Here is a 27,620-nt window from a genome sequence, read left to right on the forward strand (position 1 = left end):
CAGTACACCACTTTCTGGAGGGCATAAAAGGTGACTGTAGGCAGTCAAAAAGATGGGCAAGCAAATCAGTTTCCATATTGCGAATGCTTCTGTGAATTTGGTGATCTAGAAAATCATTTACCATTCTTTCATTTTTGCTTATGCAGAATATCTGTCGACATTAAAATGCCTGATTACTCACTCTCCAGAGTAGTGACGACTCCCTGAGCTGGTCTGCTTGTCAAACTGTCCTTAAGGGCATAGACGCTCACTTCATATTTGGTGGCGACCTAGAAAGGAGGACACGGTAAGTTTTAGTAACGTGATCTACTGAAACCGAGGCATTTTCACTACAGCATTAGAAAAGCACAATGGTTATAAAGGAAAAAATAAACTAGCAAAACCCACAGCGCCATAAATTCCTAGATGAGTTTTATTCCCGCACTGCAGATGATCAACAGGACGTGTTAATTACATGAATTTAAAAATGTGCTTAGGGGTCAACACCAAGTAAGCTTTAACTTACATACTTACACTGATACAAAGTTGATACAAAGTGGGGAAAGCAGGTATTGGCCTGTTTTTCTCCTTTATGATCTGACAGGTGCCAATCATAAATTTTTCTGACCACCGAGAGGCAGAAAGAACACTCTACTCTATCTCAGAACCCTCTGTCATTTCTCCTGAAACTGGCCTTATGTTAAGAAGTCCATCCATATCCTAGACTCCTGGCTAGTTTTCCACATGCTTATCTAGAAGGATTAAAAATGTTTCAATGAAGGGAGAGTCAGGCTGGATTGATACACACTGGAGAATACTCCTTGCCAAGATAAAAGAGCTCAAAAAATGCATAACCAAAATGGATTTATGCATTCAGCCTATGGATATATGAATTGCCCCCCTCAACACACACATACACACATACAATCTTTTAAAATAAACAGAATACATTTAAAGAGCTGTGCAATATCCAAAGCTGTTTATAAAATTCTGTCCGAGAGAGTCATCTGGAAAAGCTTACATCACTATAGATAATTCAGATACAGAATTACAAGAAAATTATTTGGTGGCAGAGGCACCAAAACATAATAGATTTATTATGATATTTTATCTCCACCACCTTAAAATGTGTAAGAGATGATTACAATTGATCCTTGTACAATGCAGGGGTTAGGGGTGCCAACCCCCCTGCCCAGTTGAAAATCTGTTTATAACCTTTGACTGCCCCCCAAACTTGACTAGTAATAGCCCCCTATTGACCAGAAGCCTTACTGATAAGCAGTTGATCACCACATATTTTTGTATGTTATTTGCATTATATACTATACTCTTATAATAAAGTAAGCTAGAGAAAAAAAATGTTATTAGTAAAATCATAAAGAAGAGAAAATAAATTTATAGTACTGTACTATAAAAAAATCAGCATATATAAGTGGACCCACACAGATCACATCTATATTGCTCAAGGGTCAACTTTGTTTTATTCCCATGAAAAAGGGCACTGCATACCATGAGTCCTGATACAACCACAGATGAGCTGTCAGGAGCAAGGTTGATTTCTTTCATCGGTCCAGTCTTTTCCTTGGGGGTCACCCGCACTCGATATCCAGTGAGCTGAACATTGGGCGCTGTCCACTGGGCGGTCAGGCTTGTTGGTGTAACCTGGGTGAACTTCAGGTCGGTTGGTGCAGGAATGGCTGTCGGGGTGGTCATTAATTAGATGTTATATTATAGGAACCGGGGAAAAGGGAAATTAAAGTGAATTCCGAGAAGTATAGATTGTGCTTGTTTGGTGAGGTGGGTTCCCTGGTCAAGTCAAGATTCAGTATGAGAAAGTATAAGAAGGGATGCAAAATAAAGAAAATGTTTGCTGAAAAAAATGTGTTTTATATCCACCAATTCTCAAAATCACTGGAAACACTTGGAAAAATGCCGGAAGACTAAGGGACTTTGGGTTTGAAAAGTTGTTTTTTTTTTTTTTTTTTTGCTTTCCCTTAAAAAAAATAAACATAAAAAAACAAAGTCAAGTTGGCTTATTGGCCATTAGGATTGATTTTCCATTTTATATGGAAAGATGAGCAATAGCCCTTTTCCCGGATAAGTGATTTTGTATGGAAAACCACTTCACAGAGTATTCCATCCCCAAAAGACAGAATTATGTCTTTATCCTCTTTATTTGAACCCCACAGCAGATAGTGCTGCTAAATTTGAAGTATTCTCTGTGGTGCAGCATAAGAAGAAAATTGGCTCACAACAGAAGCAGAAAAGAGAAGCAAAGAGCAATAATACAGATAGTCACCTCCAAGGTTTATGGTGCCACACAGACACAAATTTAGCATTCCACTCTGCTTCAGAAACAAAGCACAAGCGGATAAAGTATAGTGGAAAGCATTTGCCCTAAACTGTTTCCACTGTGTCTGACTCCCAAAACCTATAAGCAAATTGCGCACTCAGCACATGATATCTAACCAGAGAAGGAAGGTCTTACCTACGTGTTCTCAGAATCATGCTGCTAGGAAATAGCCCAGTTTGGGTTCCTTTTTTAGAGTAAGCTCTAGGATGCCAAACTCCTTTCCTTTATGCACGGTGAGTGTGACCGCAGGGAATCCCGGTTTAAGAAATAATTCACAATTTTAGGACCATCTTCAGTTGTCTCACTTTATGGCCTTATTTATAAGCCAAGCCACTCTAAAACTTCCCTTTATGAGACTGTATCTGAATATCCCTTAAACTTTGTTGCTTATTACTATTCCTTTCTAAAGAGGGTCTTTCCTATTAGAGAGGCTGCTTTTTTTTTTTAACCCCCTTCCAGGGAATCAATAGCCCAAGAAAGTATAATTCATTCAGCAGGGCATAAAGCCGCTGCTCCCATGAGCACCCACTGGTGCAGTTACCGATATACCTGTGGACTGGGTTCCAATCAGGGGCTGGCTCTCCATATCATCGTGCAAGGCAACCACACTGACTGTGTACTCAGAACCCGGCCTGAGGCCTTGCAGCTCTGCTGTGTCTTCTTCACCATCAGGTGCAGGGAATAGCTCATGGATTCCATCCTCAGGGTTCGAGTAGGTCACCCTGTACCTGGAAACTTGCCCCTGTGGGCTTTCCCAAGCAATTTTGATGGAATCGACATCCACATCAGTGAATGCCAGTCCTTTAGGGCGATCAATGTCTGTTAGGCAAATTAATGGTAAGAGGTTATGTGAAAAGCAAGTTGTGAAATAAGCATTTTTACAACATGCAAAGCAGTTTTGCAGATACCATTTTCTCTGATGAATTAAATTCCAATGAACCCACTATTAAATGGAAAATTACTTGACACCTGAATAGGTTTTTTAGAAACTATTTAATGTTACATCACTTATCAAAACATAGGTGTATGTGAGACACATAGGCACCTGGTAAAATGTCCCCACAATGAGGATTTATTTCTATTAATTTTACGATATTGTAAAATTTGTTTTTTACAATTTGTTTTTTACAATTTGTTTTTGCAATGTGATGTTAGTCTCACAGACCTGAATTTTCTATACCTTGGAAGCGGTAAAGTTGATTTTCAATGTTAGAGTCAGATTATTACAACCTTTCTTTAACTCTTCTCTCCCCACTCTATTATTTACATTAATTGCTGGTCCAGACAGTTTTCCAAATGCTCTGAACACAATAGCTTCACGAAGCATGCCGCAATCAACTTTACCATCCAGTCGTAGAAAAATAGGTCCAGGCAAAATATTTTGTAGATTTGCTATAGGCAAACAAGATTTTGCTGAGGCCATTTGAGCAAAAGAAATTCAAAGCACAGCAACTATGATAGCTCCACAAACTTCCTTCCCTATATGTTCATTGCTTGGCACCAAGAAGGAAAAATGTTTGTAAAGGGCTCAGCTCAAGATTCAAACTAACCAAGTTGGCTTTCTCTAGGTATAATCGCAAAAGACGTGCAGAGGGCATTCATTTGCCTAAGAACACAATTGACTTTGAAAATGGGAAATAAGCATTGGTTACATACTGGTTACTGCAGTTTGAACCAGAGGCTGACTCTCTCCGTTTCGATTCTGAGCGTAGACACTGACCACATACTCCACTGTGGGCTGCAAGCCTTCAATGGTCATTTCTGTTTGATCTGCAAAGGGAGTGAAAAGCAAATGCATCTATGTCATCCACTGTAAGGTCAGCTAAGTGACTTTCAGAGTTCCGTAATAAACGCACGGTGGCCCAGAATTTTCATTTGCAGAATTACCATAAAAACATGGATGAGTCAGATATCAATCTCCCTTGGACAAACATGTTCTTTGCTAATACAAACTGCCATACTGGAGTAAAGTCAAACTAAAGGAGACACTCTAAAATTTAATATGATGTCTCCAACAATGAAGGATGCTGCTCTTGGAAAAAATGAAAATTAGCCTGACCTCAAGATACTACCTTGGGATCCCGATTTCACCAGCATTTTATATAAAAACAAAAACAAGAGTTAAAAGGATCTTAAAAAGTTAGGCCATCTCTCTCTTTGGTGTGCATGATAAACAAACCCACAAAGATAGATCTAATCATGTAAGATGTTCACACCATCAAACAGAACTATGCACGTAAAAGTAGAAACACACTTATCCTAAAAATGCTACCATGGAGGGAGTTTGTAACAATCTTGAGCCCTGAGTTCACAAATGGGGATCTCTGATGCATGATATGAAAATATATAGTACTTCAGACCTAGGTGGCCATTTATATTAAAAACCATATGGTGTGACCCTATTCTGTTTATCCTGATGTATGTGAGATGCTGGTTTTTCTCACCTGGACCCGCAGTTTTAGTTTTTGATGGTCCTGGGCCATTTTTGGGAGTAGTGGTCACTCTGTAGCCAGTAACAGGGGAACTTGAAGGCAGCCATCTGACACTAATGCTGTTTTCCTGAACGTCAGTCACTTGCATCTGTGCTGGCTTGTCAATTTCTACACATAAACACAAGGAGAAATCAGTGAAGCCCCAGTCCGTGGGGACAAGAATGGACAAGTCTTGTTTCCAGTTCTGGTATGTACAGAATCATCTCTTATTACCGTTAATGACTCACAGGTGTATCTTTTGCAGAAACACAGAGATTGCCTTCTGGAGGTGGGGCATGCATCTAGATGCCATTACCTATTTTCAAGATGGCTGCTTCATTCACAAAGACTATATTCCAAGTAGGTGTTTGTCTTCTTATCACCTCATTCCTTCACTCATTAACGAATATATTGAACACCCTCTATGCTTGTCTCTATTGCAGGCACATGGAATATATCCATTAACGAAATACACAAAATCCCTTTGTATATCTGGTGATACTTCTTTGTATATCTGGCTCAAAACTCTGCTGGCTGTCTATGTTGTTTCTTATTAAAAAAGAAAACCAGGGGCGCCTGGGTGGCTCAGTCGGTTGAGCCCCTGACTTCAGCTCAGGTCATGATCTCGCTGTCTGCGAGTTCAAGCCCCGCGTCGGGCTCTGTGCTGACAGCTCGGAGCCTGCAGCCTGTTTCAGATTCTGTGTTTCCCTCTCTTTGCCCCTCCCCTACTCATGCTCTGTCTCTCTCTGTCAAAAACAAATAAACATAAAAAAAAATTAAAAAAAAAAAGAAAAGAAAACCAATTCCACATGAGGAGAGTACTTTGGAAGAACTCTGTAAAACTAAGTAAATATTCCCATGTCACCTCAGAGCAGGGGTTGGTACCTGTTCGATAATCAATGGAAATTGGCTTGCTGCTTGCTGGGCTGTCTCCACGGCCAGTGACAGCATACACGGTGATGGTGTAGTCCGCTCCAGGTTTCAGGCCACTGATGGTAGCTGTGGACTTGCTCCCAGGCACAGTGAACTCCTGGACAGGGCTATTTCCTCCTGTGTGAAAAGAGGTTAGTTCAAAATGTGAGGGGCTGAGAAATAGTCGGGGATTGTTGAGTAACTATAATAACATATTGAGACAGCAGTTAGTCACATGTTTTCTTATTCCTCTTAAAAGAGTGCTATTAATAGGGCCTAAACAGAAAATATTTATTTATGCATGTAGTGAACCTTAATAAGTGTGGAAAAATTGGGAGAAAATCACAGTTAATGCTTAACATTCCAGCTTTAAAATGTCTCTGAATTGTGGGTTAAGATTAGAAGAAGAAAGAAGGTAAGTCCTCAACCCGGACTGCATAGACTGTGTTCCTTTTTCAAAATATTAATGCAATATATTCACGTTAAATAAAATTTTGAAGGGGTGCCTGGATGGCTCAGTTGGTTAAGCACCACTTGATTTCAGCTCGGGGCATGATCTTATGGTTCATGAGTTTGAGCCCCATATCGGGCTCTGTGCTGACAGTGTGGATCCTGCTTGGGATTCTCTGCTTCCCTTTCTCAATGCCTCTCTCTCTCCCTTAAAAATAAATAAATATTAAAATTAATAAATAGATAAATAAAATTTTGAAAATATAGGAAAGTAAAAAAAAATACAAATCACTTATCATTTTACCACTGATCATACATTTGTGAATTTTGAATTCTTTCTTCCTCAGCCCTTCTATTCCCCCTTGTTATTACACGATTTTTTTTCTTGATTTTGCCACCCATTATAGCATACGTATTTTTTCACATCATCTTAGAAAAGACAAGGCTCCTCTGAATGGACTTGCCAAGGTTTCTTTGCATACGTATCCATTGCTGGGTGTTCAGGTTACCCACAACACAATCCGACTTGATCGGAATGAAACAGTGTCTTACTAACGCACCTGTTTCTCCATAGGTGATCCTGTAATATCTCACTGTGACAGCGGGAGCATCCCAGCTGATCAGGAGGCTGGTGGGGGTGGCGGCGATGACTTCCAGGTCCCTCGGAACATCAGAAACTAGAAAAACACGGGAAAGTTGCCACATCTATAACTTTCAAACAATGCCCAGATTCACTCTTCGCTCATTTTTCAGGTCAGCGCCTTTATAATTCTCTCATATAATAATGTAAATACTACGCAAGATTAGTAGAATTAAAAATTATGAACAATTCAAGGTAAGGGGTTAAAGAGGCAATTCAAATTGTGATGAAATCATTATTACAAATTTATCATAGTGCTTTTTTCTTCAACTTTTTATTTTGAAAAATTGTAAAACAACAGAGAAGTCACAAAAATAATATACTGAACACCTATATCCCCTTCTCACAGGCATTTGCTAATTGGTAACATCTGCCACATTTGCTTGTCTCTCTGTCTCTCTGTTAGTCCACTTGAGACTGAGGTACAGATATCATCATGCTACTTCTCCCCCAAATACTTCAGTATCCATCTCCTAAAAATAATGACACTATTACATTAAAATAATTGTGTTTTTAAAGGAACTTTGAAACAGGGACTTTCTTAATATTTTGAATAAAACTTTAGGTATTGGAAACATATAAATATCTAAATTCGGTGAGAAATTTTTTGCAATAAAAACATGATCTTCGGGGCACCTGGGTGGCTCATTCAGTTAAGCATCCAACTTCAGCTCAGGTCATGATCTCACGGTTTGTGGGTTCGAGCCCCGCATCAGGCTCTGTGCTGACAGCTCAGAGCCTGGAGCCTATTTCGGATTCTATGACTCCCTCTCTCTCTGCCCTTACCCAACTTGTGCTCACGCTCTCTATCTCTCTCAAAAAATAAAAACTAAGATGTTCATTAAAAAATTATCTTTGATACAGTCTAAGAAGGAGATTTTCTCCACATACACTCTCACTTCTCTCTCCATGTCTCATAACCACAATCTATTTTTAAGAGACAATGACTCAGACAACACAAAGCTGTTTCACAGAAGACACCCCCTGCACAGGAAAGTCCTCGGAGTTTCTTTGCAGACCAGAAAACAAGTTACCTGTTGACTGTTGGCCAATCAAGGGAGGACTTTCCTCTCTGCCATTAAGAGCAACGATGCTGACCACATATTCTGTGCCCGGAATGAGATTGGTGAGGGTGATGGAATTCCGAGACGGGGGCACCCGATCTTCCCGAGGTCTTCCACCAGTGTGCTCAGGGTGATGGCGAATCCGGTAGCCAGTGATGGTGGCTCGAGGAGCAATCCAATGGACGGTGAAAGAGTGGGCAGTGATATCAGAAAAGTCTATGCCAGTTGGGGAATCGAGACCTGTTTTTCCCACCCAGGGGAGAAAGGTGGGGATGGGGAAAGACACCACCAGTTTAGAAGGTGAGGAAGAATGCAGGGAAGGTAACACACAGCCTTCTGTCTGTCCTTTCTCATTAACACAACGTATTGCCATAAACCTCAAGTTATGAAGCACTGATTCTAAGCCACACACAAATTTCGAAATCCTAAACTGACTCAGTTCCAAATGGCCAACTCAAGTTCTTTTTTCTTTTGCTAAATAATCCAAGTTATGTATGTGTGTTGTTATTCTAGGCTTCTGCATCACTCTTAAAGATGGGTGTTTAAGATATCCTGGGAATTATTTTCAAATGCTTCAGTGTTCAAGTATTCCACATTTCTATCCTGTGTCTCTCAAAATAAGGCAAGTTATGCCCACTCTCAAGCTTTTGGCTCTCAAAGAAGTTTTCTATACTCAAAGGGAACTGATAGGTCAATGGGGTGATAATAATGCCAAACATAAAGCTCTCAAAAACTAAAACAAGACATCATCCTGGACAAATTACAATGCAGGTAAATCCTCATGAATTGAAAATTTAGTGTACCATGGAAAAAGTAATCAGAATTTAGAGTTTATCTCAAATTCAAGTCACTTAATCTCTCTGGGACTACCAGAAAATTTTTATTTTAGTACTAATAATTACTTATTCTATTCAATAACATATTCAAACCAAATTGAGATGTCGCAACTTTTTTGGGGAAGCAAGTGGATTATAATACATAAGTTAATGGATACATCACACTGCAGTTTCTTAAAAGGAATAATTAATAGAAGCCCTCATATTTAAGGACCTATTTAAGGACTTTAATGTAATATTATGGGATTCAAATCAACTTCTTTACATTATGCATGCATATTTCATCAAGCAGATAAAAAAGATAAACTTGTTGGCTTAGCAAAGGAGGGAAAAGACTTCCATGACAAGGACAGTGTTGGGTCAGCCTTAGAGCTCCCTAATGAAAAGGAATGTTCGCTATTTCTAAATAAATAGGGATTATATTATTCTCGGGCGATTTTTTACAAGGACAGATAACAAAGTTCCTGGACTATTTTGAGTCCTCTCTGGAAGCAGAGAGTATAATCTTAGTGACTGGAAATCAGGATAATACTTGAAGAAGTATCATTTAATTTTTAAGACCGGTGATCAAAAAGGAATGACAAGGTTATAGCACCACTACCATCACAAGAATGGAGATGTAGTTTTAGAAGCAGTATTCTACTTTACTATTAAAATTGGTAGGTGAGAGCTATTTGATAAGCATACTGCCAACATGACTCACCTGTTTTCTGTCTTCCTCTAAGAGGTGTGCTCTCGTGTTGTTCGTAAACACTGGAGACACTGACCAAATATTCGGTGCCAGGCAGGAGATCTGAAGAGGCAAGTGGCACTTACTTTTAAATTGTGCTCAAAAGCATGAAAAAGCAAAGCACCCTTAGGACTATTTCAACTGATAAAATACAAAAAGGTTCAGTCCTATAACTGACTTATACTGACATGACTATTGGTACCTGGAGATGGGCTGTAACAAGGTGATAAGGAAAGGTCACCTCACCCTGTGACATCTCTAAGCTCTGCCCTCAGTTCCACTTCTGAGAGTGATTCAGCCATCTGCAATAAGATGGTCGCTGCCATGTAATATTATCTCTGTCATCCACTTAATATGATATCTATTAAAGGCATATAGTAATAATGACCGTGGCACTGTGGATTATCATTTACTCCTCACCAACAACCCCAGGAAGTAGTTTGCTACAATTGAAAGTGGACTTACGGCCATACAATAAACTACAAATATTTAAAGTGTACAGTTTTGACAGGTTGTGGTGTATGTAGGAACTTGTGAAACCATCACCAAATTCATAACAACGAAAGTACCCATTTCCCCCAAAAGTTTGGTTTATAACCATCCCCATTTTACACAGGAGAAAACTGAGGTGCAGAAAAGTCATCTTGTTTGGTGTACTTACCCTAGATCATATAGGATTTGACCCAGACCAAGACCAGTGGTCTTAATAATTAACCTTTACTGGAAAAGAGTTCTATTCCATGAGGAAAGTGATTGGTTCCACCATATTGAAGGAAGAACAGACTACTTAAAGAATTACATACACATTCCTGAGTATCCTCTACTCTTAATTTTGAGGTCCCCAGAAAGGTACAGAGTAGGGTTTCTAACCTTTGAATTCCTACTCAGTAGACCTCATTCCCCTCCATACCATCTCCTCTTCAGCCTTTGTACAGAGGCCCCTGCAAGGTTTGGGAAAGCACCAGATGAAAGACCTGGATACTTGGACTCTACTTCCCTTATTCCTGCTTGCCCAGGGGCAATTGACTTAGCCACTAGAGACCTCGGTTGTTTCATCTGTAAAATTGGGTAATAATGGCTTCTCTGGGGGGCGGCGGGGGGGATGGCTACCTTGCAATCTAGAGCAGGATCTAAAATAAGATCTTAGAATGTGTGATGAACATGTGACCAGTCAGTGGGGCAGACAGTGGTCCTGAAGCAGGAGCTGTGTAATGAGCGATGCTGTAACTACTGACTCCAGAGTAATCCAGAACAGAAACAATAGCCCTGTTGATAGGCAGAACTAAGGATGTTCTCACCCTCAGCCATGAAATGAGAAGCCAAGACTATAGTCATGTTGAGCTGCCTTTCATTCTCTAAAATGTGTCTGCAACATAGAGGATATTTTCAGACCGTCATTTGGTAATACACCTAAATATGAGCTCTTTCTTTTCTTACGTAGAAACCTATGCTATTCTCATGTGCTTATTTTACTATTATGGTGAAAATAATAAGAAGCAACATTTACAGGAAAAACAGCACCATGTTGCAGCTTCCTTCTATTTTCTTTAATAAACAATGTCTATTTCAAAAAGGTAGGATCCAGAAAGACACATAAATGGTTGCTGTTTATTTGAATGTTAGCTGTTTTCTGGGTCCTCAGCCTTCAGAGAAATCCTGCCGAAAGGTTCTTTCTGAAGTACCAATTACACTTCTGGCTCTTTCTTCAAAACATCATCATCCCGATCTATCCTGGTAACATGTCACTGTTTCTGTGTTTTCAGAAGCTGGAGATTACCCACTGGCACTTTTTTTTTTTTTTTTTTTTGATGGGAATAAAACAGATATGGTGACACTATTTTCAATCCTTATTGTTTCTCTCTCTGAACATCTAAATTTAGTCCTCTATTTTCTCTTGACATTCATTTATTTGTATGTGCTTATTTGGAAGCAGAATTTATTTGAAGTCTTCGAACTTCGCTGCTGGTGCTTTTCTACTGTGATCTTTAAAAAGTTGTGGATCTCAAAGATACATACATTAAAATAATGACAAACGTGACATCTTTCAAAGTGTACAGAGTCACACATCACATTTGGGGTTTTGTTTGTAGTTTTGCTGTAGCTGTCTTGATCTTAGTTGCTCCTCCCTGAGAACCCGGAATTCTCTCCTCGTGCTCTAGCTTAGCATTTATGGAACAGATACGGTTGACTGCTTACTTGTTAAGACCACTGCGTTGTCTGAAGGAGAGATGGACAACTCCGCAACATCTTCCTCATTCTTGACAGGGGAGTAGCGCACCAGGAGGTTGGTCAATTCAATGGACGGAGGTGGGGCCCAGGTGACACGCATAGTGTCTGGACCGATATTGGTGAATCGCAGGTCAGTGGGAGGAGGCACAGCTGGTTTCAAATAAGAAGGAAGACGGAGTCAATGTCACTTTTAAAATGAAAGGTAACAAAAATTAGCTGGAAAGGTAAAACCAATAGTTCATGCATTAAGGAAATGAGTCAGAATCATGCAAACATTCTAATCTAAATCTGATCTAAATCATAGTGAACTACTGTTAAAAATAAAACACTACACACAGTACTGTTAGGCCTCTTTAACCTTTCTGCCATCAGTACATTTCAAAGAATACTTTTCATCTACTTTCAAACATGTTGATTGTAAGTACATTATTAACACCAGTGACAGTTATTTAATCCCAGGCTGAAGAGGCTGAAGTTGCCACACAGCAAAGAGAAACACAGCGGTACTTTTCAAACACATGCACACAGACGAAAAGACAAGAGGTCCTACATTTCCCCTGATGTGAGATGACTACAGCTACTGGCATCGCTACGATCCCACTCCGTGAGTTCTACCTACGAGTGCAAAGGGTTCATGCAGATTGGTTCTCAGCATGTTTCTTACCATGCAGGGCAGAGAACCTTCGGAATGTTGCATGCTTGGCCCCAGACTGGTTAAAGAGGAGTTTCTTTACCTAGCCATGGCAATGCAATCCACAGTGCCCCAAAGTTTCTTTTTCTCCTATGTCAAGACAACCCCCTTCCAACCCACCCTAAATTTGACTGGGTTTTTAAGTCCACTGCAAAGAAGGAACATGGTAGGGTTTATCAAGGAGTCGAAAGAAGAGCATAACGGCACATTCTATAAGTACCTCTCTCATAAACTGGTGCTCATTATCCGAGTTGCTATTCATGTGAGATACTTTGTAAAAACTCCAAGTCTGCAAATTCATTTAACCTTTGCCATTTTGTGTTCAACAGATCAGATCTCGCTAGCTTTCTACACATTTGTGGCTTAAATGAAAGTGTCTTTAAGACCACTTGCATATGCCTGCATCCAATCAGTGTAGCATATACATTCAATTCCTTCGCCCCGGGCCTCAATCCACCCTCTCTTTCTTAATCATTGGCAAATCGCTGGCTTTTCCCACGAAACATCCATATTTAACCAGAGTGACTGGTGGCAGCATGCAACACCGTCCATGTCTCAAACACAGAAGTTTTCAAAATTCACCCGTTTGCTGTGTCAGTGTAGTAGGGGCACTCTCTCCGCCATTAATGAGAGTGATAACGCTGATGTCATAGTCAATGCCCGGCTCCAGCCCTGTCACTGTGTAGTATCCTACTGAGGAGTCCACAAAATCTTCAAAAATAGGGATACCTTCTCCTGCCGCAACTACTGTGATGCGGTACCCAATAATGGTGGAAGAGTTTAGCGGGGTCCACCTCAGGCCGATGCTTGAATCGGTTATATCAACAAAGCTTAGGTCAGTGAGTTGGGGCACCTCTATTGAGTTACAAAGCAAAGAGGGGCAAAAGGAAAATAGAGGCAAAAAAGAGGAAAAAATAAAGCAGTGTACATCAGGTTACCAGTGGTAATAATTGATGGAATGTTAAAGCAATGATGGTAATATGCAATCTTTTCCAAATTTTCTGAAAAGACATCCTAATCATCATGAATAGTTTGCTTTCCTGGGAGAATAAGACAGGTTACAATATTCTTTGGGATTTTCTTGCATTTTAGAAATGTCTCTAAATAGTAGAGTTTGAACGTCTCAGATTCCTAAAAATTATAGGCCTATTTAGGATGTCAAAACCATTCTTAGAACCTAGACATGATATCTGTAGTAAGTATCAACAATGTTGTTTTTTTTTTTTTTTTTTAAATCCAAACTGTTTTAGTAGGAAAATAGAGCTCGCATGAAGAAGCTTAAAAAAAAACATCGGTGGGTTTTTCTTTCTTTTCCCATACAAAAACTCATGACAACATTATGGCCATAATGCTGATGCAGTATCATTGTATGGTGTGAAATGTGCCATTCAAAAGCACATTCAGGTGGAAGACAGACTTGAGTCCAATACTACTGCCAATATTTTGTTTAATTCATAATCAAAGTTATTTAATTAGCATTAGTAAAAGCATTCTACCAAACAGGGCAAAGGAGAACACCGCCTGTCCAATGCTTTCATTCGGTCACAATCCAATTTGGGGCAAATAAAAAACCTATCCCTAGATAGGTCTTTTCAGTGTTGTCTTTCAATCCACCAGAAAGAACACCCGAAGGTATGGCCTTTCTTTTTTTCTTCAGTTTTATGAAGGAAGGATTTGAAACTGCAAGATGAAGAATTGGACGTGTCAACCAAGTGCTAAGCCAATGCTCACATGTGGAGATAGGTACGATTGTACAGACAGCTGTTGAAAATGGATATGGACTGTAAAATCAGGGACAGATGTACCGATGGGATGCATTTACCATATTACTTTTAGCCTGTCAGTACAGAGGACAGACACATGACACTGTTTTAGTAATATTTCCACGTGAGCTGACAGTACAGAGTGAAGGCCATGGTTGCCACTCCATTACATACCCATCGCAACAAACAGCATCCCAGTGAAGCACAGAAAGTAAAGCGGTGTTAACAGCAAGCATTTGTCCAAATAGTTGCTTTGACTTCATGGTTTGGGAGAGTATGGTTGGGAGGTCAGAATTAAATCCCAAATGTATCTGACACCCTCAACCATCTGGGGATTAAGATATCAATCCCCACTCTTATCGAATCTGCCACTCTTAGGATAACTGCTTATTGTTCCATTACCTGGGATGATGGTATCAGAGATAGGGGCACTTTCCTTGTCATCTTTGACGGTGTAAACACTGACATTGTACTCCAAGCCAGGACTCAGGTTTTCAAAAGTGCAGGAACTCTGATCTGCATGGACCACTTCTTCCAAAGAATATCCCTGTTGGCCATTTGTAGGGGTGGTGGTAATTCTATAGCCAGTAATGTCTAGAGAGGACAGAAAGGAGGAAGTTACTGCACAGAGCATTTGTGACCGAGGCTGAATCAAAGTAGATCCCAATGATGGACCCACAGAAGGGAATGGGGAAAGGACCCAGCATTTATTGAGGACTCTCCTGTTATTCAGTGCTACAACAACCCTTTGAGGCAGGTATTAATATCCTCAGTTTAAAGAAAATCTTGGAATGGGGGAGTGATTACCATAGGCTTGTCTGACTCCTAATCCAGGTTCCTTTTACCACTATACCCTGCTTTGCCTTAACAGATCATCTTCAGGACAGGTGAGGAATCCTCCATTTTACCTGCTTAGTCTGGAATGGTTCTCAACCCTAAGCATATTCCCCAATATGGGCTCTCCTAATTTACAAGGTCTGAACCTATGGGATTTACAGGAAGGGAATAAGGAAAGGAGACAAAGTGAAAAACAAAAGTGGCTATACTTATATTGTATACAAAAAAATGCTCACTGTGGAAGACGTAAGGAATCATAGAAACTGGGCAGTAAGAGTGTTGAGGGGGAAGAGAGAGACATTCAAATTAAAACAGTGATAATTAGAGATCCACAGGGACCAGACTAAATGAGAAAATATGTTTAAGTTAAACTTACTAAAGGGTGAGGAACAGGCTGGACACGAAAATGGTGTCTAGACAAGAAAGTCCAACTGGATGGAAATAAAGGTTTAGGTCATTACATTTGCTAGTGACCATCCAGACAGGCAGCCTAGACCATCCACAAAGACTAAATGTTAATGATCTGGTTTCAAACAAGCATACGACTTGCCAGCTTAAAGTTTCAAACTGGAGGTCATTTCTGTCTTCCATCACCTTTAGAGTTTTGTGGTGCCTCTCATGACAAAATATTTGTAAAACTTCATTGAATAGTATACTTAGAACCTCTAACAATAGACAAAAAGAAATTTCTGCAGTATGATTTCAGCCTTTTTTTCTTTTTTTTTCTGGCAATTTTGAGCGCCACTGAGCAAAAGGTACCATCCAGAATGGTTTCTGTCAGCCCTCATGATGCCCTACAGCTTGATAAGGGTCTGCCTTGTTCACTTTCCTGTTATCTAAAGACACATGCAGTGACACACGCTACATGTCACTCTGTGATGTACGCTCACGTACTATATTTTTTATGGAAAGCTGGGTACTTATAATGTTGACCCTTTCTCTCAAAGTTTCCAACACCTTTGTCCTGTGACAGTACCACACAGACTTGCCCTTGATACATCCCAGGCTTACCTGGAGTGGTGCTCCTCTCCCAGGACACTGTAAGCACACCGGTGTCGGGGTTTGCCTCCAGGTGCAGGTTTGTGGGTGGAGACAACGCTATGCAGAAAAAAGTTTAAGTTACAAGTTAAAGCTAACACCAAGCACTTGACCTGTGGAATGTTTCTTGCTGCCCTTTCCTTCTCTCCCTCCCTTCCTTTCCCTTCCCTCCCCTCCCCTTCCCTTCCTTCTTTCCTCTTTCTTTTTTCTCTCTCCTGTCTCCCCCTCCCTCCTTCCATCCCTTCTTTTTAAGAATCAGTAAAAACATAGAAGCTATACTATGAAACCATGGTGGACAGCAATTCTCTGAGACCATTTTTTTTACAATTAACAATTTTGAAATACTATTGACATTCTTTCTGTCTTTCCAGTTCATAAATATTTTTGACATTAGAAAGAACAGTTCTGATGCCATGGAATATATGACAAGAGTTGAACTTGCTGCTCCAAATTTAGAAATAGCTAATAAGATAATGAGACATGGGCTCTTCCTCTTACACCGTCATCAGAAGCAAAAAGTGATACTGATATCAGTTATTTTTACAAATTGGAACAGTTTTAAAAGCTAAAAGAAAAGAGGCAAAGGACTCCTCTTACGTGTCACAACTTTCTTTACAATCGGTGTATCTCTCTCCTGCCCATCTCTCAGGACCGAGATGGTGTAAATGTATTCCACGCCTGGAGTCAGGCCAGACACGACGATGCTTCCTGACTCTGAAGTCACTTCTCGTGGTGCTTCCCCTCCCTGGCTTGGTCGTACACCCAGCTAGAAGAAGGAAAGCAAAATAAACACCAAGGGCAAATATTTCCAGAGCTAGGTTACTGCCGAGAGGTTTTGGTCATGCTTTGTATAATGTGAGCTTCTATGCACACTGCATGCTGTGCTTTTATTAGGGAATGAGTGGGCGCCTGCCTTTCGCTCTATTAGATTCTTCAACTGGAAGCTCCCTGGACTAGGGGCGCAAGGTGGGAGAGGTATCTTCCCAAACTGCATTACATTGGCTTGTAATGGATGTCTCTGGAGAACTGTCATTACATAAGGTTTTGCTTGATAAATAATCTCCTGATATAAACCAGAAATACACAGGGGCTTGGGGCAACATGGCAGTTCATTTCTATTTTCTTTTTTTCTTTTTATTATTTATTTATTTATTTATTTATTTATTTATTGAGAGAGAGAGAGAGAGAGAGAGAGAGAGAGAGAGAGAGATAGTGCAAGCGGGGAAGGGGCAGAGAGAGAGGGAGACACAGAATCTGAAACAGGCTCCAGGCTCTGAGTTGTCGGCACAGAGCCTAACACGTGGCTCAAACATACAGCCGGTGAGATCATGGCGTGAGCCGAAGTCAGATGCTTAACCGACTGAACCACCCAGGTGCCCCTCTATTTTCTTTTTTGCTGGAAGAAATCCTCTAGCACTCTTTTTAATGAGTTATGAACATTCAATGTAAAGGTTAGTAGAGCCTTTAACATTTTGTACTTCAGAAACATTTCTTTTGAAGAAGTATGTTCATAGCTTAAACTGCAGGACAATATATTACAAAAGAAGAATTAAAATAAATGTGCCCATAATTTTCAATTTTTTAATATTTTATTTCAAAACCTAGGCAATACCGTATCATCAAACGGTATTCTACTCTAGAGACGTCCTTTGTAGGTTACAAGGCTTCTGAAAGTCAGAATGACACGATTAAGGAGAATTTGAAAGGTAATCTTCAAAAACCGTATCTCTATATTTAAGTAGCATAATCATCAATATGGCTATTTGCATATTTCAAAAAAGAAGTGACCTTTGGTGTATTTTTTTAAACAAGCTGTCAATGGGATTTAGTCTTGATTTCCAATTATAATAAATATTTCTCTCCCTATACTCTAAATGCCAAAGAAAGGAATTCTTTTAAACATATTCATTTGTATTCATCACTTTCCTAATATCATTACTTTAAAGAACATGAATCCAGATATCTACAGGGAAGACCTTAATCTTAACTTCTATTAAGAAATTCACCCAAGGGGCTTTGAACAAGTTGAGATGAAATGATTGGATGAAAATGTGATTTTTAAGTGACTCTGACTTTAATTGGTCTCTCTAAATGGGTTTTTGTGAACTTGTTGACACCCATTTAGAACAACACAACAAATGGCGTTTCCTTATATATTTTAAAATGCAGTCCCCTGGGGGAAAGGATGGAGAAAATCAGATAACAACAACAGTTCCATACTAATGTTTTATCCTTTTGCGAAGCACTTCCACAGCCTCAGTCCATCCTTCCAGAAATCCAGTGAGGCCACAGTAATGTTATACCTGGACAATGCGGTCAGAGAGGCACAGACAGAAGCAGCGAATAAAACCCAGGTCTCCTGACTCCCAAACATCCTGTTTCTACCACATTCAGAAACATAAGGCCACTTCAGGGCTGTCTCACAAGAGGTTAGGGATATCTGCAATTTACCTTAAAACCAATCCTTGGAGCAGGTGTCCATGTGATCACAATGGTGGTCTCAGTGACCTCTGTGTTGTAAGGTGGAACAGAGCCGGGAGGCTGCCCTGTGAAATAGAATCAATGCATGTGTTCAATGTGCTGGAATCACAGACTATTGCACAGAATGCATGTAGCAATTTTTTTGTTTTTGTTTTGTTTTTGTTTTTTCAGAGAAAGAGAGAGCGAGAGTGGGGAGAGGGGCAGAGAGAGAGAGAGAACCTCAAGCAGGCTCCACACCCAGCACAGACCCCAACGCAGGTTCAATCCCACAACCCTGGGATCGTGACCCAAACCGAATTCGAGTCATCTGCTCAACCGACTGAGCCACCCAAGCACCCCAGTAACAAGTACTTTTATGGAGAACCTCTGTTTACTCAGCTAGTGGATCCTGAATGTAACACCCTCACTGGGTGAGAATTTGGAGTAGGTCAGCGCTTCTCAGTCTTTTCTGTGCCACACAAGTTGTCTGACACCTGGCTAAAATGCAGGTTCTGACTCAGTAGGACCAACATGGGGCTAGAAGTTTGCATTTCTGGAATGCTGATGCTGAGTCCATGCATCATACTTGAGTGACAAAGAGCTAAGTGACAAAGAAGACACTTTCAAGTCCTTGCAGTCTATGATTTGTGTCTTTTCATCAAGTTTGGGATTTGAGTTTTAGGACAATTAATTTCCCTGGAGAATCCCATTTGAAATATGAAACTGACCACAAATTGATTATCATTCTGCTTTTTAAATCATTAATTTGAGAACAATAGTTAAATTACAGATGAGATCTGAAAATAGCTTTAAGTTGAATTATTCCATAATTATGGTCAATTATTTTTGGTTGCAATAAGAAATGCCACATGAAAGTTAAACAAAATCTGCCACTATAGACACACTTAAAAATTCTAAAGGTTCCTTAAATATGTGATTACCCATTTAGGATAATCAGACTGAAAAAATTTAGTACTCTGCCACTGAAATTAAGAATTATAACAAAAGTTAATTTTGCATCTCCTAACATCCTAACCTCACTGTTATTTCTCTTAATAAAAATATTACCGTAAAAAGAAAAAAACAGAAAAGAGGAGTGCCTGGGTGGCTCAGTTGGTTAAGCGACTGACTCTTGATTTCGGCTCTGGTTATGATCTCATTGTTTGTGAGATCAAGCCCTGGATTGGGCACTGCACTGAGTGTGGAGCCTGCTTGGAATTCTCTCTCTCCCTCTCTCTCTGCCCCTCCCCCCCTCACATGCACACTCTCTCTTTCTCTCTCCCAAAATAAATAAACATTAAACAAATTTAAAAACAAGAAGAGAAAGGATGAAAGAGTGTGTGTACACAAACTTAAGACAGACATTTTCGGGGTACCAGGGTGGCTCAGTTGGTTAAGTGTTTGACTCTTGGTTTTGGCTCAGGTCATGATCTCACGACCTGAGTCATGAGATCAACTCATGAGTTCGATGAGTTCACAACTTCATGAGTTCACAAGTTCGAACCCCACATTGAGCTCTGTGCCAACAGCACAGAGCCTGCTTGGGATTCTCTCTCTTGCTCTCTCTCTGCCCCTCCCCACCTCGCACTGTCTCTGTCTGTAAATAAATAAATAAATAAATAAACTTAAAAAAAAAAAGATAGACATTTTCAACAGTCCTATGAATCTTACTACAGATTTAGAATCTCTAAAATATAATCGGCTGAACAACTAAACCTTGTAATAAGGAAATGAGCATTTTAATAACTGGCTGCTATGGGAAAGGTGAGGTCTCAAAAGCCAAGACATTTGAACAGGGCAAGTGTCAAATTCAAGGGTTTCAAGTGTGTTGCCAGCTCAGATCACGTGTTTGGTGTCTTCATAAATCCTTCTTTTTTATGTACCAACCAAATTCTGTGCCCACTGGGGGAAACAACTATTAAATGCATTTATGCTAAATTGTGAATGGCTGGTGAGACAGTTATCCCCCAGAGGCACACACATGGAAATTAAAAGTCTCAAGACCCCACTCACTACTCAGCTCCAGTCATTCATCTTCCCTGTGATCACATGGGAATTCAGGCACCATTGCAATTCTTCCTTCCCCCCCCTCCCCAGTCTGGACTTTAATGTGTGATTTTAAAAACTGTTTTGAAAATACTGTGTGGGGGAAAAATAAAATATGTGTGTGGGCTACTTTGTAATTACTTACTCTAATGGCCAAATTGAAGTTCTACTGGTTTAGTGAGCTGTTTCCTAACTATGTTATTATTTCAAGGGTGTTTTGGGGGGAACCAGGATGGGTAATCCATGGTGCCTTCCCAGAGTCTCTGAAATCATACACCACTTGGCTGCTGCTGACTTTGACAAAATGCCGTGGCCAGCCGAGTGACCATGTTAATGGCCACCAAAAAAAAAAAAAAATTCAGAAAGCAAGCAGCTTCTTGTACTGAACATCTGTGAAAGCCACAACTTTTTCACAAATTACATTCTTTTCAACTGTCTTGGGCTTCAAGACTGGGTGTTTTCTACTGATTGAGCCAGCCAGCTAGAATCTTCCTAAGTTTAAGATGATGCTCTCTGCCTGGGAAGACCATTACAGGAAAGTCTCCAAACCACAAACCCACAAACTGATGTCAAACAAAGGATGTGACTGTAGTATGAATTATGGGTTCTGGCAGGTCATACATGAAGAATAGTCTAGCTGTTAAAGAAATAAAATTTGCCCTATTTATAAAGGAATAAGCTGTATTTTCCCCAGAAACAGCCCCCCACCCCCCACCTTCACATTTGCTTTTAAGAATTTGGCACAAGTTGTAAAATCCAGAAAAGTTCTTCCCAGAATTAAGCTTGGTAAGACAGTAAAAAGCTACAGAAACTTACAGCAATTTCAAAAATATGCAAGCCCTACTGATGTTTATAGCCTCAGAGAGTTCTCCAAGTTCAAATGAAGTTGTGGAACTCCCTACTTAAGTAGGTTTATTTAAATTGAAGCTTGGTTGAACTGTTCTCATTCTCATTCTTCCCTCAATCATCTATTCAGTGAATATTTTTTGAAAGTGTGCTGTGTGCAAGGCACTATGTTAACCTTTATCTAATAAAATTAGTTTTGACTATCAGTACTTCCCTTAACTCAAATATAATTTTATTTTATATAAATATACTGTGCAGAGAATAAAAATAACATGTCCAATATATCAAAGTCTCCAAATAGTCTACACTGACCCGCCATACTCTACTTAATTACTGTTAGTACCAGTGAAAATGGTTTTTCTTTCGTGGGCACTCAGTCCAACAAAAGAAACTACACAAAATATGTATCATGTTAAGGAGTGAAAAAGTAAAAATGATAATTTGTAGAATCATATGTGGTCAGAAAAAGGCTAAATCTACTGAAATCTCCATTCTAATTCATGAAGGGCATCTGTAAGAAATAGATATTTACAAGAAATATAAAACACTGGTTTCGTATTAATGGATTCTACAGTATCTTAGTAACATGTAACATAAAATAGCAAAATTTAAAGGTTAACTTACAAATAAAAAGACTTCACTTGCTTACAATTAGTAGTTACTTAAGAAAAAGACTCCACTAACAAAAATCATACACCAAATTTAAATGGAATTAAATTTTTGGTAAATTATGAATTCCTACAGGAAAATGAATTTTCTTTGGGAAGTAAATTCCATAGTTATTTACAACTAAACTTATATTCACTTTTTGAATGCTTATTAACGTCTGTATTTTTAAAAGCTTTTAGAAAAATGTAAACTAGTTGATAGTTGTAATATATGTCAAAAAGTGTTACGTGCTTCTGTAACTGAAAAGGTCGATTTAAAAATAACCAATAAAGCTAGAAATTAGGGGTCTCATAATTCTTTGTAATATAAATGAGAATGTTTTTAATAGAAATCAGTTTATGAATATAGGTCTTTATTGTGATGTAGATACATAGGAGATTTAAGGCCACTTCCTATAAAAGGTTGAATAAAAAAGGATAGATGTGACCAAAAATTGTCAGTATTTTCTTTCTTATTAAGAACTCTTGAAGTGGAACTTCAAGAGTAATTTAAGAAAGATAAAAGGAAAAAAAAAGTTACTCTGTTCCTCAGAAATACTTTGATCTGCTGCAGTCTCATAAAGAAATAATTTCCTGGGGCACCTGGGTGGCTCAGCTGGTTAAGCATCGACTCAGCTCAGGTCATGATCTCATGGCTCATGAGTTTGAGCCCCACATTGGGCTCTGTGCTGACAGCTCAGAGCCTGGAGCCTGCTTTGGATTCTGTGTCTCCCTCTCTCTCTGCCCCTCCCCTGCTCGTGCTCTGTCTCTGTCTCTCAAAAATAAGTAAACATTACAAAAATTAAAAAAAAAAAAAAGAAAAATCATTTCCTTATCTTCTTGGTCTGTTGGTTTCCATAGTTGGTAAATGTTTTTATTCTACATTTACTGCTATCATTCAACACCCAGAGTATTAGGATGTAGACATAGGTGCTGTTTCCTTGCCTTAACTAGGATTTGGTAAATTCATTTAATACAATAGCATTCAATTTTCAAATAACTAGGTGCTTTAAACTGTGTTACTCAAAGTGGTCCCAGAGGAAAAAAGAAGCTTGGCAACATTTGTAGTTTAACATGCTGCTACCTTCATCAAGAAAATCTTGCTTCGAAAAATAATCAACTGAACTGAATGGTGTGTTTCATGATTTATATTATGGCACAAGCTCCTTATTGTCCAATAAGAAACAATTCATGGTTCAAATAGCTGGTCCATGACCACATTTTGAGTAGCACTGGTTTAAATCTTCCTTTTTTTTTTTTTAAGTTTATTTATTTGTTTTGAGAGAGAGAGAGAGAGAGAGAGAGAGAGAGAGCAGAGCAGTGGAGGGGCAGAGAGGGAAAGAGAGGGAGAGAGAATCCCAAGCAGACTCCTCACTGTCAGTGCAGAGTCCGATGTGGGGCTCAAACCCACGAATTGTGAGATCATGACCTGAGCAGAAACCAAGAGTTAGAAGCTCAACCGACTGAACCACCCAGGCGCCCCTTATACTAAGGTTTTTTAAGTTAACTTTTTAAAAGTGGGATGAAGAACAGAGAATGCAAATAAAGGTAAAAGAACCTATGACATCACTAAGAAAAGAGGGTAAACTTTGGCTTACGGGTGGTAAAGACGCCAGTGGCTTTGGGGCTCTGTTGGTTGCCTTTGACAGCCATGAGGGTTGCAGTATACTCAGAGGCAGGCTGCAGATTCCTCAGCGGGTACTGGGAGGCAGAGGGCCCTATGTTGTACTGCTTGGGCTGGCCTCCCCGGGTCAGGGCCACGGTCAGTCGGTACCCGGCTATGCGGGCCCGAGGTGGAGTCCAGGTCACGATGACAGTGGAGTCAGTTTCGTTGGTAAATCGGAGGTTAGTGGGAGCATCCAATTCTAGAAAGAAAAGATGAAACACATCAAGAAATATTTGAACCTTGGTAATGATCATACTGAAACTTAAAAGCCCAGCTGAATTTTCTAAAGATTTCTCAAGGTTGAAACTAAGCAAAAGTCAAAACCTTGGAAATGTTGAGCCATTAAGAAATGGAGTGCTACACAGAACTTTGCAAAACTGTGTCAGTCATGAGAAATTGCTGCTTTTTTTTTTTCTTTTTTTGCTTGACTTTGATCCTGAGGAAGGTCTAATTTTCCATCCTGACTTTCCCATCACCCTCTGAAATTGTACTAACATTATAGAGATAGCATTAAAAATACAAAAACGAAAACACTTGTGAAGGCTACAACTAGACTCTGCTCTGAGCCAAACAGGTTAAGAAATGAGAGACAAGCCCACTAAAATGAGGGCAAGACATAACCTCTACAAGGAACAGAAACAGTATTCTCTGCATTTATTGAATGACTAGTCCTTTGCTAGAGAAATAAAAGTAATTTTCCCATGATTCCTATCAGGTAATAATTATAACATATACATCAGAATCATGGTAAGACACTGGTGAGTGTGCACTATCAGAAAGAATCACACACATCGTGAGTTTCTTTGAGTATGATTACTAGCGGTTTCCCTACAGTAATTTAAAACGCTTTTCAGATGAAGGGAATGCTTAGGAGAGAGTCAAGGATAATCACTGAAAGAATGGGACATAGAGCCAAAATGCCATTACGTCTTTGTAGATCTAGCTCCATCACTTCCTAGCTCTGGAACTTTACAAATTGCAGAAATTTTTATGAGCTTCAATTCCTTCATGAATCCAATGAGGATAATAAGACCTTCCTCATTAGATCCAAAAGAGTATTAAATATAAGGACAACGCTTGTAAAGAACTGAGCAGAGGACCTGGCACTTAATAAGCAATGTTTCAAGCAATCACTATTCGTAAGTAATTCTCTCATAGAAGGGTTAAGAGCATACATTTCAAGTTTGACGGAGACAAATGTAGTTATAAAAAATATACTCAGGTTTGCAATCCATGTGTCTGTTAGCAAAGAAAATTAGGTTCTCTGAAGTTGTCCTCTCTCAGTGCCATTACGTGGGTGCATGAATTTGGGGCACGGGTTACCATTTAGCATGATGGAGCGGGTCTCAGTTTTGCTTTCAGGTGTGATGGGCTTTACGTCCACTCTGCATTTCCTTATCCACTGGGTATTTCCCTATTTCTAACCATAAACCTAGGAGTAAATGGTTTGCTGCACATGCACCACAGATCGGGAATGAGGGTGGAGGATTCGGGGTGGAGATGGAGGAGAGCAGAACATACTGGTCGTCTGTTCTGCCGTCAGAGGCTTGCTCTCCCTCCCTTGGTTCACAGCGAAGACTTTGAAGTGATAGGTGACCCCGGGGGACAATCCGGTGACCTCCGCAAAGGTGTTCCTGCTAATGGGCAGCCTCTGTCCATGCTCCCCAGGCAAGTTGACAGGGATCACGTCCACGCGGTAACCCGTCACGGGGCTCTCAGGGGGTGTCCACATGATGGTGATCTTGACGTCAGTCACTTCCACAAACTGCAGGTCCTTGGGAGGGGGAACTTTATCTAACAGACAAGAGCCAACTGGTCAGTCACAATTCCTACTGAAGACTATTGTTTTTTGTTTTTTTTTAAAAGCCAATTTCCTAGATGTATATAAGGAAATTCACAGGGGTTCTCATTCCAAACTAATGCCAAGTTTTGTCTCTTAACTAGAAAATATGAATTTTTTCTTATATTTTGATGGTTCTGACATACTGCTTACATAGAACATTTGAAGTTTTTATCTAAAATATGTAGGTAAACCGAAGAGTTTCCAACATATTAAGTGTCCTATCAAGTAGTTTAAAATAAACATGCAAAAAATACAGTACAATACAATGCAATACAATAATACAATAATAAAATAAAATAAACCCTTATTGTGACAACAGAAAAAAATGTGGTTTGTATTTTACTGAACCATTTTATAGTATTTCAAAGGAATAGAGAAAGTGAGCCTTAAGTTTCTAGAGAAAAATGTGAAGACGCTAAGGTGTCAGTTTTTATTCGGGAAGGCCAATAGCCAGCTTTGATAAGTCAGTTAATAGTGTGGACATTTCAGTCATATTTCTTAAGTTTAGGGATAAACTAATCTATAAGATCACTTGCATGGAGGAAATGTTGACAGAGACGAAGCAACCCTCCCACAGAAACAACTATTCTTTCGTCTAACATTTCTGGTCCTCCCTAGCAGGCTAAGGAAATGAACACAGTCCAAGGATAGTTTTATTTCTCCAACAAAAGAGCGGTTAGTCGTGTTTCCTCGTTAAGCCCTAAGAGATACAATGCCATAAGAAGTGACTTTAAGTTACCTGAACGCGGGACACCAGTGGTTTCTTGCTGGATGAAAACAGGAGTACTTTCTTGATTTTCTTCCACAGCGTAGATCGTGATGTTATACTGAACTCCAGGTTGCAAGTCACTGAGGGTGACGGAGTTGGCGGTTTCAGGAAGGTTAAGTTCTGTGCTACTACCTTCTACTGATGGCGAGTACACTATTCTGTATCCTGCAGATTCAAGGGGGAAACGTTAGCCACACTGTTTTATGAAACAGAGGTTTCGTAAGTCGTAAATCTCTTATCAGAAAAACCCTTAGCATCTTGCTTGATTAGTTAAGAACCAGAGATGTTGCCACTTCTCATAAGGACTATTCAGTACAAAGGTAAAACAAGAGCAGCCGTGCAAACCTTTTTAAATAATAAATATCATCCTTGAAGACCTAATATCCTTAATAAATGTCTATTAGAGATGCCACGAGGTGAAAATACTCATGTTAAAATGATTTCTTCTCTTTGAGCTCCGAGCACTGAAAGCAATTAGTGAACTACCTTGAGCGCAGATTGTCTAGCACTGTCTCTTTCGGAAACTTTAGAGGCAGCTGAGTCACTTAATGAGCTAAGAAGGCAACTGAGCTACCTCTTTAAGAATAAGTCTTAGAATGAGGTTTTCAGAAAAATTAACCCTCTTCGGCCTCAGAAATGACTGGTTAAATAAGTCCATGAGCTGGCTTTAGAAATTGTGTGTGTTGGGAAGCCTGGGTGGCTCAGTCGGTTGAGCGTCCAACTTCAGCCTGGGTCATGATCTCGCAGCTGACGAGTTCGAGCCCCGCGTCGGGCTCTGTGCTGACAGCTTAGAGCCTAGAGCCTGCTTCAGATTCTGTGCCTTCCTCTCTCTCTGCCTCTCCCCCACTCATGTTCTGTCTTTCTCTGTCTCAAAAATAAAGATAAACATTAAAAAAAAATTTAAGAAATTGTGTGTGTGTGTCTCTGTGTGTGTGTGTGTGTGTGTGTGTGTGTGTGTGTGTGTATGGGGTCAATAAAATGGATATGACGGGAAATGATCTGTAAGAAAATTGAGCTGTAAGCTTTGATGATAATCACATTGTGAATTACTATTACACACACACACACGTACCCCTCTACCCTAGACTAGTAATTATGCAGAAGATTTACGTGACCTCCCTGTCCACAGGTTAGAATTGGCCACCTCGCCACCTACGCCATCAAGACTAACATGGCAGCCAGGGAGAGGAGGCCAAGCTCACCTGTGATGGGTGCCTGGGGTCTGCTCCAGCGAACAACAATCGAGGTGTCATCGACTCGGTCCACGGCAGGGTCAGGAGGCGCATCGGGCGCTAACAACAAAAAGAAAAGGGCAAATGAGGAAAACAGTCAGGAAATATCACTCTAGGC

General features: G+C 39.9%; 1 protein-coding gene across 10 annotated transcripts in view; it reads right to left on the reverse strand.

Annotated features, from left to right (window-relative positions):
• The window catches only part of FN1 (fibronectin 1), a 69,861-nt gene that overhangs the window by 15,844 nt on the left and 26,397 nt on the right, over positions 1-27,620 (reverse strand). For 3 of the 10 annotated variants that reach the window (XM_030324184.2, XM_030324187.2, XM_030324185.2), the window contains exons 17-34: positions 27,473-27,562; positions 26,241-26,435; positions 25,180-25,452; positions 23,591-23,857; positions 18,445-18,539; positions 16,591-16,759; positions 15,967-16,053; positions 14,521-14,712; positions 11,632-11,814; positions 9,409-9,498; positions 7,840-8,109; positions 6,726-6,842; positions 5,689-5,853; positions 4,777-4,932; positions 3,989-4,102; positions 2,882-3,151; positions 1,489-1,676; positions 182-269 (exon numbers count right to left, since the gene is read on the reverse strand). In XM_030324184.2, coding sequence (XP_030180044.1) covers positions 182-269; positions 1,489-1,676; positions 2,882-3,151; positions 3,989-4,102; positions 4,777-4,932; positions 5,689-5,853; positions 6,726-6,842; positions 7,840-8,109; positions 9,409-9,498; positions 11,632-11,814; positions 14,521-14,712; positions 15,967-16,053; positions 16,591-16,759; positions 18,445-18,539; positions 23,591-23,857; positions 25,180-25,452; positions 26,241-26,435; positions 27,473-27,562 — 3,009 coding nt within the window. Of the gene's footprint in view, positions 1-181; positions 270-1,488; positions 1,677-2,881; positions 3,152-3,988; positions 4,103-4,776; positions 4,933-5,688; positions 5,854-6,725; positions 6,843-7,839; positions 8,110-9,408; positions 9,499-11,631; positions 11,815-12,937; positions 13,211-14,520; positions 14,713-15,966; positions 16,054-16,590; positions 16,760-18,444; positions 18,540-23,590; positions 23,858-25,179; positions 25,453-26,240; positions 26,436-27,472; positions 27,563-27,620 lie in introns of all 10 variants that reach the window. The other 7 variants (XM_030324193.2, XM_030324192.2, XM_030324191.2 and 4 more) reach the window with 3 other exon arrangements.

This window comes from Lynx canadensis, chromosome C1 (assembly GCF_007474595.2).
Source record: "Lynx canadensis isolate LIC74 chromosome C1, mLynCan4.pri.v2, whole genome shotgun sequence".
Taxonomy (NCBI): domain Eukaryota; kingdom Metazoa; phylum Chordata; class Mammalia; order Carnivora; family Felidae; genus Lynx; species Lynx canadensis.